At 37.1% G+C, this 18,223-nt stretch overlaps 1 protein-coding gene and 1 long non-coding RNA gene across 5 annotated transcripts; one reads left to right on the top strand and one right to left on the bottom strand.

Moving 5' to 3' along the window:
• Nucleotides 1-1,710: 1,710 nt before the first annotated feature.
• On the top strand, nucleotides 1,711-3,751 carry LOC139706900 (endogenous retrovirus group K member 13-1 Env polyprotein-like). The gene is made up of 2 exons (XM_071616596.1): nucleotides 1,711-2,831; nucleotides 3,230-3,751. Exons 1-2 carry the CDS (start codon nucleotides 2,181-2,183, stop codon nucleotides 3,299-3,301), a joined length of 723 nt encoding a protein of 240 aa, XP_071472697.1. The 5' UTR covers nucleotides 1,711-2,180; the 3' UTR covers nucleotides 3,302-3,751.
• A 1,588-nt stretch (nucleotides 3,752-5,339) lies between these two features.
• On the bottom strand, nucleotides 5,340-16,876 carry LOC114080933 (uncharacterized). 4 transcript variants are annotated; one of them, XR_011708591.1, is made up of 8 exons: nucleotides 16,766-16,876; nucleotides 15,907-16,042; nucleotides 14,831-15,242; nucleotides 11,895-11,987; nucleotides 7,991-8,120; nucleotides 7,479-7,671; nucleotides 6,335-6,488; nucleotides 5,340-5,407 (listed from the first exon to the last, which is right to left on the bottom strand). It is a non-coding gene; the product is annotated as an uncharacterized lncRNA (long non-coding RNA). The 4 variants fall into 4 exon arrangements; XR_011708589.1 differs by lacking the exons at nucleotides 5,340-5,407; nucleotides 6,335-6,488 and having other exon boundaries at nucleotides 6,624-7,671; XR_011708590.1 differs by lacking the exons at nucleotides 5,340-5,407; nucleotides 6,335-6,488 and having other exon boundaries at nucleotides 6,624-7,671; nucleotides 7,991-8,048.
• Nucleotides 16,877-18,223: the final 1,347 nt, after the last annotated feature.

Below are 18,223 nucleotides of genomic sequence, written 5' to 3'. Positions count from 1 at the left end.
GGGGCTCAGATACAGCTTAGTTGGTAGAGTGATTCCCTCACTTGCACATGTTCTGGGTTCAATTCTCAGTACCCCAAAAAAAAAAAAAAAAGCCTGGGAATGTAGTTCAGTGGTAGAGCACCTCTGGTTTCATTCTCAGTCCAAGAAAAAGAAAAAAGAAAAATTTTTTTTCTTGAATGTAACTTCACTTTGCTTTTAAAAACAAAGATGGTTGAAGATAGTATGAATGCAAAATTGTGTTGATTAATTTTCTTTAAATGAAGATCATATTTTGTGGCACATAAAATGCTTTGCAGTCCCTTTTTTTCCATCTTCACTATAGGCTGTGGATCTTTGAGTATTTTGTGAGTTTTTCAGAATTAACAAATTTACATAAATGTATGATACATGTTTAATAGAATTTTTTTAGGAAAAATTTTCACATCATAGGCAGAAATATTTGTCCACAATAAACATACCATTTTGATGTTTTCACCTTTCTGTTAATCTAAGAAATTCTAATTTATTCATCCTTAGGGAATAAAAAAGGAAAACTCTTTCACACACTCAGGATAAGATGTGGTGAGCCGTTCCTATAGACCGTGGCCGCCATTAGAAGATGGCGCCGGCTTCCACTGTGCCTTTGATAAACAACTCCTTTTTTGGAGAGTTGGCACGTAATCCCTTATCACCCTATGAGAAAGCTCCACGTGGCAGCTTTGCATTGGGGCTTGAGATGCTTTATTAAGGCTGGGAGGGGCATCCAAGAGGGAGAAGAAGAAATATCAAGGGCCTGAATAAACTGCTGAAAGAAGATTCCTGAGTTGCGTCTTCCTTGCGGGCAGGGGTCGCGACAAGTGGTGCCGAGACCCGGGAACCAGAACTTTCAGCAGTCAGGGGTGGTGCACCGGTTAGTCCCAGGTAAGTGGGATCCGCGACCAAAGTGGGGTTAGTCCCAGGTAAGTGGGATCCGCGACCAAAGCGGGGCAGCTCCTCTGTAAAGAAAGAGAGAGCATTACATTTTATTGCAGCTGCACTGTGTACTTTCGCTTTTGTTTTTTGTGCTTCTTTTGTTGTTGTGTCATGGGTGCCGCATCTTCAAGTCCGCTTCTCCTGGCCCTAGATGGCCTGTTACGTTCCAAGGGCCTGGAAGTGAAACATAGTACTTTACAGAGATTTTTACAGAAGATAGATATCGCTGCACCGTGGTTTGCATTTTCGGGCAGCCTTACTGTACCTAGTTGGGATAAATTAGGCAAAGATCTTGACTTTGCTTCTGAGCAGGGCATATTAGAGGGTGGGGTGATACCCCTTTGGAAAATGGTCCGTAGTTGCCTTACAGATGGTAAATGCCAAGAAGCTGTGAGTGAGGGTCAGGCCGTTCTTGAACAACTACATGAGGAAAAATCTGAAGGATCACATAGTGAAGTGGCAGAGAGTATCAAAAGTAACAGTAGTGAGAAGGCAAAAGAGCCTGAAGATAAAAATAGGAGAAGGCTCTATCCAGACTTGACCGAATTCAAAACATCTGAGGACACAAGCAGCTCAGAGTGTTCTGAGGACCTTGATATATTGTTGCAACAACTACATAAGATAAAAATGAAAAAGAAGAAAAAGGAGACACAAGGCGCGCATGCCTACTGTAAGAAGGGGGAGGGATCTAATATTGGTCAACAGAATTCTGAGGAGGAGGAGGTTGAAAATTTAGAAGAAGATATGATGCCTGTTGCCCCACCCCCGTATGTGGGGGGGAGCCAAGGTTCCGGGAGGTCTTTTCATGCGCAAGTTTGGAGGACAGTTAATACAGATATGGGACTTGCGTACCCGGTGTTTCAGGACAATAATAGGGGAAGATATCATGAGCCTTTAGACTTTAAGATAGTTAAAACCTTGGCAGAATCCGTCCGCACTTATGGCATAGATGCCGCTTTCACTCTCACTCAGGTGGAGGGACTTACTAGATTTTGTATGACTCCCTCAGATTGGGCTAGTCTAGTCCGCGCTTGTGTTTCCCCAGGGAAATATTAGGAGTCCAAAGTTGGCTGTTTAATGTTTCTGGCAGTACCCAAGACTCGGAGCGAGGTAGGAGGCTTAAAATTTTTGCAAATAATTCACAATTATCTAATGCTACATTACCCTCCGCAGCAGTCTGTCTCCAATCTCCGTTCCTGTTTCTTTTGGCTAATGTTACATTACAGGGGATGCTTAATTGTTCTAATGTTACTTGCTACTTGTCTGAGTGTTGGAATGGCTCCTGGACTATGGCAGTGATTATGAAAATTCCAACCTTTGTCCCGATCCCGGTTACTGCAGATCCAGAATCCTTTCCTATTGTTGAATTGATTAGAACCCGTAGAGATTTTGGAATTACGGCAGCTATAGTGACAGCTGTGGCGGTATCTGCTGCTGCAGCAGCTACAGCTGGAGTAGCCATGGCCAGCCAAGTACAAACTGCTGCCACTATTAATCAGGTTATTCAACAAACATCCACCGTACTTGAATCCCAAAGTAAAATTAATCAACACATTTTATCTGGGATTTTGGCTGCTAATCAAAGGATAGATCTGCTTCAAGCTCAAGTTGAGGAGTTGTCTGATCTAGTACATTTGGGTTGTGTCGACCAACGTGCACATTTATGCATAACCTCTGTCAGATTTAATGATTCCAGGAATGCCTCCCGCATCATTGGCGAATATTTGGCCGGAAATTGGTCCATGGCAGCGGAAGACATGATCCAGTCTCAACTAACCCAGATAGCTGTTTTGAACAGTACCCGTGTCGATCCCGTGACTTTGGGTCGATTCACCGATTGGATATCTTCTGCTTTTTCCTTCTTCAAAGAGTGGGTGGGGGTAGGCATTTTTGGGGCAATGTGTTGCTTCGGTGTTGTACTTTGTTTGTGGCTTCTCTGTCGCCTTAAAGCTCGCCATGCGCAAGAGAAAGCTATGATTGTACAGGCTCTTGCGGCCTTAGAAAATGGCATTTCTCCACAAATCTGGCTTGCACATCTTAAACAGTGATTTCTGGGCATGGCCATTGCACCCCAAGTTATTTTCACATTGCACTGGGATTGGCATGCCCTCTTCTTTATGCTCTCCCAGTGCTGGATAGCCTTTGCACTCTGCAGGTCTTGTTACCATTGCACGCAGATGGGTTTCAGGACTGGTCTTTCTTCTCGGCTACAGACTCTTTACCTTCCTCTGGGGCTTAGGGATTGTGTTGCCAACTTAAATTTTGTCATCATTACCAGGCTACCTGTGTTATCCTACTTCTCACCGTCGTCATGATGCAGGATGCGAGGCAAGGCACTGCACTTGAGTGATCCTTGACGTGGACCTCAAGGAGAGCATGTCCTATTGCATGCGGGTTAGACGCGTTCACGCCCCGCCCTACGAAAAAAGGCGTCGGCTGATATGGGATCAGGTCTGGGGAAGGCGCCTCCTTAGGACTGAACCATACATTGCAGCCACTTCTGCACAGTGGGATAGGACCTCTACTTTCGCCTGCATTGTTTTATAAAACAGAAGGGGGAACTGTGGTGAGCCGTTCCTATAGACCGTGGCCGCCATTAGAAGATGGCGCCGGCTTCCACTGTGCCTGTGATAAACAACTCCTTTTTTGGAGAGTTGGCACGTAATCCCTTATCACCCTATGAGAAAGCTCCACGTGGCAGCTTTGCATTGGGGCTTGAGATGCTTTATTAAGGCTGGGAGGGGCATCCAAGAGGGAGAAGAAGAAATATCAAGGGCCTGAATAAACTGCTGAAAGAAGATTCCTGAGTTGCGTCTTCCTTGCGGGCAAGGGGTCGCGACAATAAGAAGCTATTTTTCAGTGAAGCCAGTAAAGTTTGGCCCTTTCTCCTTCCCTACTATTTCCTTAACTATTTTTTTTCTTTCATTTTCTTCACTATTTTTATTTTTTATTCTAATTACTTATACATGATAGCAGAATGCATTTCTATTCTTTGTATGCATATTGAGCACATCTTTTCATTTATTTCTCTGCCTGTACACAATGTAGAGTTGTTTTACATGTGTAGTCATACATGTACCCAGGGTAATGATGTTCATCTCATTCCACTATCTTTCCTACCCCCATTCTCCCTCCCCTACCTTCCCTCCCCTTTGCCTAATCAAAGTTCTTCCATTCTCACCCTCCACCCCCATTATGTATCTGCATCCACTTCTCAGGGAGACCTATACAATAAACACTACAGAAGACTAAACAAAGACATTGAAGAAGATCTTAGAAGATGGAAATATCTCCCATATACTTGGATAGTAATAATTAATGTTGTCAAAGTGGCCATACTGCCAAAATCATTATATAGATTTGACACAATCTCAATTAAAATCCCAACAACATTCCTCATAGAAATAAAAAAAGCAATCATGAAAATCATTTGAAAAAAATAAGAGACTCAGAGTAGCCAAAGCAATCCTTAGCAAGAAAAGTAAAACAGCATGCATCATAAGATCAGACTTTAAACTATACTGCAGAGCCATAGTAACAAAAAATGGCATGGTATTGGTATCAAGGTAGACTTGTAGACCAATGGTACAGAATAGAAGACACAGACACAACACCACATAAATACAGTTATCTGATAGTAGACAAAAGCACTGAAAACATACATTGTAGAAAAGATAGCCCTTTAACAAATGGTTCTTGGAAAAATAGAAATCCATATGTAGAAAAATGAAATTAAACCATTATCTGTCACCATGCACAAAGCTTAACTGGAAGTGGATTAAGGATCTAGGAATTGGACCAGATAACCTGCACGTGATGGAAGAAAAAGTAGGCCTAAATATTCAACATATTTGATTAGGTCCTGACTTCCTTAACTACTTTTTAAAGAAATTTTATGTTAACAGCAAAATTGAGAGGAAATAAAGAAATTTTACACATGTTCTCTGCCCCTTCTCTATATACACAAGTTTATAGCCTCAATCATTATCCATATCCTCTGTCAGAATGATATATTTTTCATATAACCAATGAACTTAATTTGGTACACAGAATATGTGGATACCATATACTTATAATGAGGAGAGAATTTTGCCTCTGTTTTCTTACTCTCTGAACTGATAACTCTAGTCTATTCATGAGAAAAAAAAAATCTACAAAACAAAATTGAGGGTTCTTTTACAAAAACCCTGACAAGTATTCCTTGAAATTGTGAAACTCATAAAAAGTAAGGAAAAAAGCTCTTTCAAATGAAACCAAAGGAGTCATCAGAGTAAATTCAATGCTCCATTCTAGGTTGGATCCTGGAATAGAAAATAGGATTTTCATGTACAAGCTGGTGTAATTTTTAAAAATTTTAAAAATGTCTGACTTCATTTCATGATAACTTACCAATGTAAGCTTCCAATGCTTCAAAACTGTCTCATGGGATGTATGAACATTTTAGAGGAATAGGAAACTGGCCATAGAAACACAAATACAAATTAAGTCAGTATATTACATTTTTAACTTTTATTTAGATATAAAATATTTTAAAGTAAAATTTGAAAAGTTTTAACACAGATATCTATGTGTCTATGTTCCATGACACACTTAGATAGTCAAAAAAGCAATTTTTAGAAAAATTTATATAAAGTATTTAAGCTTTTAAAAATATATACATACACCAATTAATCATCCATTAGTGGTGGCCAGTGTCTGAAGTATGAAGCCCCATGCAGTACTGAGCCTCTGAATCTGCTGAGCCTGGACCACTTTTCTTCTCAGTTTGCTGTTTATTCTATTTCCCATTTGAGATAGCAGTTGTGGTTGCCAGTTCAGGTGCAGCATTTTATGTTTTACCTCAATGGCATTTTGTGATAATTTCTTTCTCAGTTTCTTGCCTCTCTCCTGTTTAAATCAAGACCTCTGTGAGATCTCAGGCTATCTCCTTATGATGTCTCTTCAGGGTTCTTAATGCATTATTTTACCTCTTTTATATGAATCTTCTGCCTTTTCTTTTATACCTTTGTTTGATTCTTCTGAAGATTTTTGAATATATTATATAACACTGTATTATACATTAAATAACTCAACTTTGCCATAGTTAAAAATATTATATATATATATCTTCTCTTTCAAACTAAATAGTTCAATACTGTCCTCAGTGTCTGGAACAATTTATCCAAAACTCCAAAGTTGGACAGGAAATACCAGTCATGCCTCACTCACGTCACATACTAGTAGTATTCATCACATTAGCTTGTGTTCACCAGTCAATTTGTAATATTACCAGCAATCCCTGCATATTCTGAAAGGAAAATACTATCCTCCAATGACAACTCAAACTGAGCTGACAACATCATTTTAGTCTGCATAAAAACAAAGAAAACCTTTTCATATTTACCATGAAGAAGTGAGTTTTGTGAACTTCCTCATTTAGATTTTTGCATCTCTTGAGTCATTTTCCATAACAGATCAATTTCCTTTAGAAGGAAATTGAAAATAAACATGGGCTTTAGTGTTAGGGAAGACAGTCTTGCAGGATTCATCTTTGTGTACTGAAAAAATAAAAAAGCAGTGTTTTAGAGTAGAGCAATCTTGAGTTAGAAGACAGTCAGATTTTCACAAATTAGTCTAAATTATTATTTGGGAAGCAAATAATAATGATGATGATGATGATGATAATAATAATAATAATAATAATAATAATAATAATAATAATAACAGTTTGAAGGAATCCTAGATAATGTAGTCCATTTCCTGACAAGGCACTTGTTACATAACCTCACTATGAAAGGGTCCAGCTTGCAATTAAAGAAGCCCATGTTCCTAGTGCTACCCATCTGATCTACTGCTGCCAGAATTTCACATATTTGGACAATATGTTTATTTTTATTTTCAGTACTGAAGATTGAACCCAAGGTTAAATGTATGGTAGACAAGCATTTACCATGAGAAGTATCCTCAGCCCCCTAAACACACAAACCAAAAAAGAATAATGTCTTGCTAAGTTGCCCAGAGTTGCCTGAAACATGGGATTCTCCTACCTCTATGTGCTGAATAGGTAGGATTATTGGCATGGCCACCATGTCCTGTTATTTGGACAGTGTTTCTAGGGGAACTTTACTTCATGAGCATTCATCTTAGTTATGATCATAGTATCAAACTGGGAAACATTTAAAGTTATTTATATCTTGAAATTTATACCTAAACAGCACTAACTCCATCTGCATGATCATCTGCCCCACTGTCATATGCCCTCATCTTTCTCTCTTATTTGGATGCTTCAGTTTCCAAGTTGCTTCATGACCATCACTCACCCTGTACTCCTCAGCCACCCATTACACTGGACTATAGCTGTTAAAAACGTGTTTGACTGATTCAGAACAAGGTGCAAAGAGCAAGTTCTTGTCGACTTCACTGAAGAGCCCCTTTTTGTCCCTGTGTGTCCTGCAGAGCTGCCCCCCACAGCTGCTCTGAGAGTGAGGTGTGGCCTATCTGGCAAGCGAAGCCAGCTTCTTGAGGACAATGTTGGTTTTGAAGTCTACCTTCTCTGCGATTTCTCTACACTTCTGGAAGCACATTGGTGTTTGGGCTTCCTCCCAGCAGAGGCAGAGGCAGGGTCAGCAAAAGGTGTTCTCACAGTCTATGGTAACAGGTTGTAAGAAGTAATTCATGCAAATGGAGCATGTGAGTGCACTCTGGAAGTCTTGCAAGGCCTTTGAATCCATGTTTCTGAAACTGAAAATATAAGGGAAGTGGGTAAGAGGAAAAAGGGAAATAAGAGAGACTTATCCTTCTGCTTGATGAGGAAATAAAAAACATAAAAGAACTTTGGACAGCTCTGCTTGTTCAGTTGAGTTGTGCTTAAAGTTTCTATTAACTTCTATCAATACAATCTAAATATGGAAAATATAGAGAGGCTGGGTTTGTTTTGACACAAATGAACAAGATGAGATGAGCATGATCTTTATTTTAAAAAAGAAACTTTCTTAATCATTTGGATAAGTTCAATATTTGGACAAAGAAGAATGTTTATGATGATTCCAGACTTACGTACATTAGCTGATCAGTCTGAGTGATCATCTCTCCCTCACTTTGTCTCTCTGACTCCATAACTGTAACAAACATAGAGACAGCTTTTATGCCAAATATATATTCTCTCTGCCTCTCAACCCATGGATGTGCTTCTGTAAAGACAATTAACATTGAGTTTAATTCATTTGAAGATTGCTTGGTTTAATCACTGTTGTGTTCAACTTCCAACTCCTGAAACTTCAAACAGTTGAATTTATACTTCTAATCTTAATTAAATAATTTCTTTCAAAAAATAAAATGTAAGCTAGGCATATTGATGCACACCTCTCATCTCAGCTACTTGGGAAGCTGAGGTAAGAGGATTAAAGTTGTGAGGCCAACTGCAACAATTTATTGAGATCATGTCTCAGAATAAAAACTAAGAAAGGGTTGTGATGTAACTCAGTTGTAGAGCAACACTCTGTCCAATCCCTAGTACCAATAAAGAAAGAAATTTTTAAAATTAGAATTTAAGACTAGAGATGTAATCAGTGGTAGAGGACTTACTTGCCCAAAACATGTAAGCTCCTGAGTTTTAGCCCCAGGACTGAAAAGGAAATAAAACAGGTAATTTTTTTCTATTACTTTTCATTACAGAAAATAATTTCTCCCATATTCAGTTCTGACCATCAGAGTACCTTCATATTTTGAGGAGATGTGTATGCATGCTGAAGTAATAATCAGCAATAATTAATCTATTGTTATTTAAAACAAAATCAACTGGAGACCCTAGTGAAATGGTGCATGCCTACTATCCCAACTACTGGGGAGACTAAGTCATAAGGAAACTAATTTCATGGCCAGCCTGGGCACCTTAGTGAGACCATTTCAAAATGGGTTGTAATACAGTGGTAGATTAGCCCTGAGTACAATTCCCAGTACAAAAAGAAAAAAAAAAAGAAAAGAAAAATTAGAGAACCAGCATAAATTAACAATGGTAACAATGGTGCTTTCCTCTCTATACTAGAGTTGAGAGACTTCACTTCAGTTTAGAGATGCAGTTGATAAAGCATGATAAATTCATGTTAATTTCTGGTATTTTTCTGTAGTGATCAATATTTCCACTTGGAAACTTTTGCAATTTGTTTGCACATAGTGGAAAACATTTCAACTATTTTGTGAACTGAAGGTTGTAAAGGGACAACATGTAGGACTTTTACATCAAGGGTTTTACTATCAAAGCTATACATTAAAATTTGAAACCAAGGGTAGTGGCACACATCTATAATCCCAGCTGCTCTGGCAGGTATGGCAGAGGGATCTCAAGATCTGCCTCTGCAAAAGTGAGGTGCTAAGAAACTCAGTAAGACATTCTGTAAAATACTAAATGAGGCTATGTGGTTGACTGCCCTTGAGTTAACTCTCCGGCACCCACCCTCCCCACTAAAAAATTAAATCTATGTGCATGAAGACTATTGCATGCATATAATATACTGAATATTATAAGCAACTTATGACTTACAAAATTGATAAAACTGCAGAAATATTTCATGTAAAACCTGCAAAATCTAATAAAAAACAAGGGAATAGAATGAAAATTACTCATATTACTTATTACAATTGCTCTAGTTATATATTAACCAAGGAAATATAAATAGTTTTACTTGGACAAAACTCAAGTAGGTTGAAAAGTAAATTTAAAGAATTTTTAGGAGAGAAAGACAGCTTGAAAGTATTTACTCTAAATTCCCAACTCATCAGAGTTAGCTATGAGAGAACTCTGGTGTGGAAGTTTTGGAAAATTTGTTAGTATCACCATGAGCAGTAACTCTCAGGTATGCAAAGCTCAGAAGCTGAGAATTCAAGTCTGCTACTTAGATTACCTTAGAGGTAAAGGCATTCTTCAGACAAGTACTCTTCTTAGATAACTGGGATTCACCTAAGACCATAGCCACTGTTGGTTACCTCTTCTGAAAGTGGTGGGAAGGACTTATAAGATCATACTGATTAGGTTTATGAAGTAGAGTAAAAAATTTTGATGAGGTTTGGGGTCAGATGCAAGAAAGTTTACATGACTTAGGTTTTTTAAAGAGACATTTTAACTAAAACAATTATTTCATTAAATAATACTTTGTTCTACAACAACAACTTCACAATTTTAATAATTTGCTTTTTTCTTCGACTGCTGTTTAAATTTTGAAATCTCTGATTTATTTATACCTCTTTCTTTTTTTTTTCTTTCTTTCTTCTATTTTTTCTTTCTTTTTGTATTTTATTTTATGGTACTGGGAGTTAAACCCAGGGATTCTTTAACAATGTGCTACATTTCCCACCTTCCTTCTTTTCTTTTCTTTTCTTTCCTTCCTTCCTTCCTTCCTTCCTTCCTTCCTTCCTTCCTTTCTTTCTTCTTTTTTGAGACCAGGTCTTGCTAAGGTTCCAAGTCTGGCCTCAAACATGAGGTCCTCCAACCTCAGCTTCCTGAATTAATAGAATTGCTGGAATTAATAATCTTGTACCACCACACTAGGTTCAAGTAAAAAATACTGAAAAAATACTGAAGTATATTGTTGTTGCCTTTTACTTGGAAGGGCTGCCTGAATTACAAAATTCCTAGGCATAGTTTCCTGACATCCCTGGTCATTTTTGGTCAGTATGAGTAAAAGGCCTGACTGGGAAATTCAAAGAGCCAGCAAGGAACTGCCATATAAGAGAACACTTGGGAACATTCACAAAAGTCACACTTCCACTCTCAAAAATCAAGAAACACACCAACGTAGCCCTGAAGTTTCTCTATGTAGTTAGAAAATATTGGGGAGGTGGTCAAGAGACTGTGATGATGATCCCCCTTCACAACGAGGAGAAGAAACATGTCTTTGGAGTCAATCAGTGTTCCATTCTTCCTCACCCAGGAATCCTTGCAGATTCCTAGATTCCAGTCCAAAGATTCCTTCATATCGAATTTCCAGTAATATTTCCCAGGGAACTCTTTGTTCCCCATACATCAAAATAGTTAGATCTATTAGAATTCAAACATGAGTCTGGATGGACATGCTCAAATCTCAAACTTCTCACATCATCAAATAGCTTGATGTTATGATTGATTACTGCATTTTTGAAGAAAATTTCCACTGTGGAAGGAAGACAATATTCCACCCAAAATCATCTTCTAATTTCTGTTAGATTAGAAGTTATACCTTTAACTCTTTTGGGAGGAGAGGTGGGTTAGAATGCATAATTGTGGCTGGAGTATATTACAAGAGTTCCAGAACACCTGCTGCAGAAACAAGAGCCCAATCACAATGGAAACATGGCTAAAAATATGGACACTGTAACAAAAAGGGTGGTCATGCCTACTTCTAGCTCACTCCTTTAATGAGCTAGAAGTGGAGGTCTGCATTGCCTTTAAGTCCAAAGAAATAACCACTTGCTTTGTTTCCTATTTAGGTTTACCATGGCAATATATATACTGCCTCAACTTCACCAACTCATTTTATTTTTGATATTCATGAAGTATTGCTCTGTGAATTCAGTTATATTATGTTTATTCATGAATTTTAATATATTAAATTTAATGTATTTGTGTATATTATATTTAATATGATACATGTGAAACATTCAATTACTAAGGCATTTTAAGGGAAAATATTTAAATAATCTCCATCATTACTGGAACTTAAAGTGAGAACATTCTGAACTAATTTATAATTGTCTGACTTACTTAAGTGATTTTGTATCTATACCCTGAATCATATTTATTATTATACCAGCCTGCAGTTACATTTTTCTTATTTAATCATGGTAACCAGTTTACTAAATGTGATTATAGATACCAATTGACAGGCCATTTCCTTTTGTGATATTAAAGGTTAATAAAGTTAAAGATTTCCCACAGAAAATCATTACTGAAGGGTGCTATACTGTGTTCCCATCAGTGGGCTGATACTCACCATGGAAGCAGTTGAGCTATCAGTCAAATGATGGTCTGGGCAGAAAGTGCTGGCTTTATAGGATGAGGCATGTGCAGCTGCACTGACTCACTCCTGTAAGGAGGAAGAGAACATAAATCTTGTGATGTGAAAGATGTCATCACAGTTTTTAAGGAACTAAACAACCATTCCACTGAAAATATTTATTGAAACCCCTTTCTCATCAGAGTATGCCTCCATCTTCATGAGAAGGGACTGTTCCCAGGAGTCTTTCTTACTTTATTTATCTATTAACAACTCATTTCTCAGAGGTGCCAATCTCATTTCCTAACTAGGAAAAACTATCCCATGCACTTCAGTGTTTCTGATTTACAATTTAAAATCATTCAGAGTTGTATTTATGAATGTCAGCATTCAGCCCTCAACCCTCAAACACAGTGGCAAAGAGAAGCTAACTTCTGATAAAGGGAACAGGAAATCATATTCACACACCTGCGCATACTGTTGATTATTATCTACATAAAGTATTTTTTCACTTCTTTAGAAACAGCTTGATCTTTTTCATAGCTCACATGGTGCCCTAGTTTGCACTAAAGACTAAACTTACTTTGTCAATAGATCTCACAAGTTCTGCAAAGAAAACCAGAAAGGCTTAAATTTCTTAAGAAATAGGATGGAATTTTGATTTTGGAAAGTTCAGGTAAGTATCAAATATCATCACAGCAACCCTTGTTATAAATTCATTTTCATCTCTTAGGACAATTCTGGTAAAGCATAATTGAAGAAACTGAATTCTAGAAGAATTCAGCACCCAGAGGGTGAGAAAAGAGTGAGAAGGATGGACATGGGTAGCACATAGTAGATAATGTCTCTAATGAGGGCATTTCAAACCCACAAATTCAAAACAGAATTAAGGAACCATTAGCTTTTCCAAAATTTCTTCATATTGTCCAGTGGCAGGCAAAAATGGAATGTTGATGAATAAATGGTTATTTCTGGTTCTTAGGAAAGCAAGCTTCAAAACAATAACTTAAGAAGAAAACATTTCCTAGGACAGCTACTCACAAAATTCCATAAATTTTGCTTATTTGCTGTCAGAATAAAAGATAAGCTTTACCTAGATTATATCCAAAGAGGAAAGAACCCCAATCAATCACGCAGGAGATGTGAAAATTTAGGTGTGGCACTAAATAATGTGTTCAAAACTGAGAACCTCAGATTATATAAAACACTTTCACCTTCATCTCAGTGCTTACCTGCAGAAGCTCAACATAGGGTTTATGGGATATTTTCACCAGCTTCTTATGTATTTCTCTGAGGTGTGTCTTCTTTTGAACAATTTTGTCATTGCATTTTTGAGATGCTCTAAAATTCATTTGATTTATTTTTTAAGACTCTACATGTAGTCTTTCTTCCTCATGAAGAGTGGGACACAGTTACTTATACTCAGCCCTCATCAGCTCTTCCTGTAGATATATGTAGCACTGTAGGGATAGGTTGTCTAGATCACCTTTGAAGCATGATTTTATCCTCCTCCAGTTAAACCTCTCTTGGCCAGTACCTTTTATCAGTATGTTACATACACCATAAATTCATATCTGCCCATTTCTCAGAAATCACAATTTCACTTCTCTTTAATCTTGATTGTTTTTCTATTCTTTATAATGAAGGAAGGAACCAAGCCATTCTTTTTTGTGCTTTTATCCACTTTTATCTGCTTCATGAGTGTATAATATATCAGAAGAAAAAAAGTTTTGATTGATAATTTATCCTCCCACATATAAAAGCATTTATGCAAGCAATTATAATTTATAGTTGAGTCACACATCATAATATGCAATAGTCTCATCTATGGTTAGTAAATTAATTTTAAACTCAAACCTCCCTACAACACTGCTTGGTCATTTGTTTGACCAACATAGTTGAATTTTACTTTCAGAATTAGAAACCACCAGAAAAGCTATGCCTAATATCCTTATACTATGATGTTAAAGTGACTATAGATAAATTTCTAGAATGTCTGCCTCAAGCTGAGTATTAGGAAAATAGACTTATACTTACCATCCATGGACTGATAATTTTGTTCTCTTCATTTAGATTTTTCTGATTTACATGGATCTTTTCCCATAATGATCTTATTTGCTTTAGCAGCTTCTCCTTTGTGTGCATGTATATACATATGTGTGTGTGTGTGTGTATATATATATATATATATATATATATATATATATATATATATAATGATATATATATGTATATATATAATATATATATATAATATATGTATATATTATATATATACATATATATATATATATATATACATATATATATATCATTAAACACTTGAGAAGCAAATACATTTGTTTCCATTTCACAATGATAGAATCAACAAAAAAGATATAATTACTGTTGTAGGAAGAAAAAAAATTATAATGCCTTCTTTTTTTACCATTGATGATTATGAATTTTAGAAGATTTCAGGCTGCAAAAGTACAAAATATAATGTAGCCAGGGATATTGATATATAGCTTTCAGATAGTGTGGCAATTCCATCAGAATTGGGATTTTCTGAGGCTCTCCCACACTAATTCCAAGCACTTTATCCCTTGTGTTAGTATATATGCATACTATATAGAAATATTTTGCATTTATTATTGGAGTATCCTGTAACTCTTTTCAAATGAGAACTTTCTAATGCCTTAGTGTTAAACTCAAAATTAAAGTAAGCATGCACCTTATCACGAGCCCTGTAGAAGCAAGCTCCACTAAGGCAGGTATATTTGTATACTTTATTTATTGCTTACACCTTTGGCACTTAGCTTCTTCCTTGATGCTTGGAAAATTTTGTAGCAAGCAGTAAAAAACAGGGCAATCATCATCGTGATCCTCATCTTTGTTATAATCCCTGAGTGCCCTCACTCACACTTCACAGTGCTCTTAGGGGATTCACTTACCTGGTACTCCTCAGCAGCCCCTTCTACAGAAGGATGTCCCTGAGCCCTTTGCTCCTGAGAGCTGGAGCAGAGCAAACACAGCAGGGGCTTGTTCTCTTCACTGAAGATCATCTTTGTCTCTTTGTAGATCACACACATTTTGCTAGAGCTCAGGAATTTCCTGAGAGTGGCTTTTCTGGAAGTGGACATCAAATTCTTCAGAAGAATATTGTTTTTGACATATTTCTGTTGAGATGGCTCTCTGCACACAGGGAAACAGGCAGGAGTTTGGACTTGTTCCCAGGAAAGGCAGAGAAAGGGTTAAAAAAAAAGCTGTGCCACTGCCTATGGTGACTGGGTCCATAAGGTACTTCAGGCAGATGGAGCAGGTGCATTCTTTCTTGAAGGCTTGTGAGATTTCTAAGTCCATTTTCTGAGGGAAGAATATCAATAGAATTTATTCATTTATCCTTGAAGAGAAAAAGTCCTGAACAAAATTTTACTCAAGTTGTTATTGACTAGCACACTTCTGCCTATGACAAAATAGACTTCCTTTAATATATGACCAAATATAAAAATTAATAAATAGATAACTCAAATAAATTATGCATTTAAGAGAATATCTCTCTCTACCAAGCCCAAACTATTTCCAAACACTGCTTCACACTGTGAAAATATGTAAATATTTTAATCTGTTCCAGAAAACAAGGCATCATTTATAATTTTATTTTGCTAAAGATTTGGGTTCTAATTTCTACAGTGGTTGAATTTCTAGAAATAAGAGGGAAGAAATATTCCTAAATATATTTTTAGATCTACAAGTACAAAAGTACAAGTTATCTGGAAGCTAATTTCTGAGTCCTTATAAAATACATAGAACCAACTAAGGGATACAAAACTAACAAAATTAAATTAAATATCACTTTAATTCCAAACTATATTCAAGTCAAGACAGAAGAGGAATGATTTTTATACTAAGTAGAGAAACAGCATCATTTCATAGAGATAACCTAATTTGAAGATCATTTAAAATAGGAAATTTGACTTGATTTGGCTTGGTAAAGCAACTACAGTTCCACTATGAATGGTGTACTTACCTAACTAGTGGGTCCATGGTTTCACCAGTGCTTGTTGCAGAAGTGTAAGTATGAAGTCAGCTCCAGGATTACGTGCTCCAGTTGTAGAGGAGGTAGATTAAAATGTCCCTCAGCGAGATGAGTTTCAAACTCTGCTCTGGAGAAGAATGAGCTTGTCTCCAGGAGTGCCCTTTTACTGAGTGCCTGAAGACCACACCCAGTTCTTCCTTGATTGCATTTCAGGATGCTCAATCAGTGTTAGTGTAGGTAATTGGGTTAGTGTGGGTGTTTTGCTCATGTTGGTGATTAGTTTTCAGGTACAGAGTATTGATGTATCACCTTGTCTAATCTTCATAAATAAAGCTCCACAGGCTTACCAACAATGATCGATTAAAAAAAATAAAACAAAATGAATCCTCAGCTTCAGATTGTTTCTAATCTTTAGTTGTGTTCTTTTAATTTTTTTTGCTTTAAAAACATAGAAAGAGGGTGCCATCAATATACGATTTTTAGTAAATATATTTTTTAATATATATATACATATATATATATATATATATATATATATATATTTTATTCTGACACTTAGAGAGGGATTTAGTTTAGAAATTTTATTTTACTCACCAGGTGTGGGGGTGCATGCCTATATTCCTAGCTATGGAAGCTGAGGCAGGTGGCTCCGCAATTCAAACCCCAGCCTCAGCAATTAGTAAGGTCCTAAGCAAGTCAGTAAAACCTATCCCTAACTAAAATATGAAAAAGGACTAGGATGTGGCTCAGTGGTTAAGTGCCCCTAGATTCAATCCCTGGTATACACAGACACACACACACACACACACACACACACACACAAGAAAGAAAATAATTTTGTTTTTCTCACCTCAATCTCATTCTTTCCAGTAAGAGACCGAGGGTCCTGCCTTCCAAGTGCTTCTAAAGGAATGACACATATTCAGTGTAAACTGCAAGAGCAGATGAGGCCACACCTGCAACCCATCCTGTTTGGAACATGAAAGATGCAACCACAAAGCCTCTACAGACTCTTGATACACTGCATGGACTTTTTCTAGAACTTCCCTTGTACACAGATAAGTGTCAAGGATGAATTTGCCCAGCTGTTACTAATTATGATCTTAGGATATAAAATCAAGACTTTTAATACAAGAATCCTGGGATTTAAGGGAGAGTGTTCAGGAGAAGTAGCTGCCCTGATATTTCCTGAGCTACAAAGGCATTAGGCTGCCCAGGAGGCCCTGTTTTTTGCCCCAGATTTTCAAAGTGTTAGGTGAGGAGAACTCCTCATTTTTGGGGACCTCAAACGTTCATATTTGCCAAACTTCTTCCCTAAAAGAGAAATCAAGGAGATACAAGCTCTCAGACATTGGCTTGGGTATCCATACTTTCTATCTGGAAGATGCAGTGTGGTCACAGTGATTTCTGACACCTAGGATAAAGCAATTTTATAAGGTCTATCTCAGGCAAAAAAAATTCGAGACTGCTGCTGTGCACAGGGGTTCATGCCAATAATCCCATCTACTCAAGAGGCTGAGACTACTTGGAAGGATAAAGAATTTAAGGTCAGTCTGGAACTGAGCAAGATGATCTCAAAAAAAAAAAAAAAAATGCTCGGCGGGGGGCTGGTTTCAGACAATGTTAATGCTGTTAAAAAGTTATCCATGAACTTGAGTTTCACCTGGGAGCCACCAGAGCATTCACCACTTCCTGTTGAAGTGTTTGTGAGTAAAAGAGGGGAGAGACAAAAAAAACTACCAAATAATCTCAGAGTCTGTGAAGTCAAGATACTTAACCTCTGAGATATTGACTGTTTCTATCTCCTATGATTGTGGAGGCATGTTACAGGCAGGAAGTGGAAGCTACAAGCTGAATACCCAGACTTTTTGCACAGACAGCCAGGGTGGGACACTGTTAAACCTTTTGCATGTAGCCAACAGCATGAACATTTGGAACACACTTCAATCTTTATGTTTCTTCCCCATGATTTTTATTTTTAAAGTTTATATCACTATCTTAACTTTTAAAATTTGCCTTTTAATATCAAACAGAATAATAAATAGAAGACTTTACCAAACTTGAAATAACTGAAATAAATGAGTGATCTGTAGAAAAGTAATAAATCTGATCTATTTACAAAAACATTGTATAAAATGTCATTTTGTAGCCAGCATGGTAGCACACTCCTGTAATCTCAGCTACTCAGGACACTGATGCAGTAGGATCACATGTTTTTTTATAGGCTGGGCAATTTAGCAAGGCCCTGTCTCAAACTCAAAAAATGAGTAAGGCTGAAGATGTAGCTCAATGATAGAGGATCACTACG

Source organism: Marmota flaviventris, chromosome 9 (assembly GCF_047511675.1).
Source record: "Marmota flaviventris isolate mMarFla1 chromosome 9, mMarFla1.hap1, whole genome shotgun sequence".
Classification (NCBI taxonomy): domain Eukaryota; kingdom Metazoa; phylum Chordata; class Mammalia; order Rodentia; family Sciuridae; genus Marmota; species Marmota flaviventris.
Note: the sequence above shows the minus strand (reverse complement) of the source record. Positions and strands in the feature narration are given on the sequence as shown.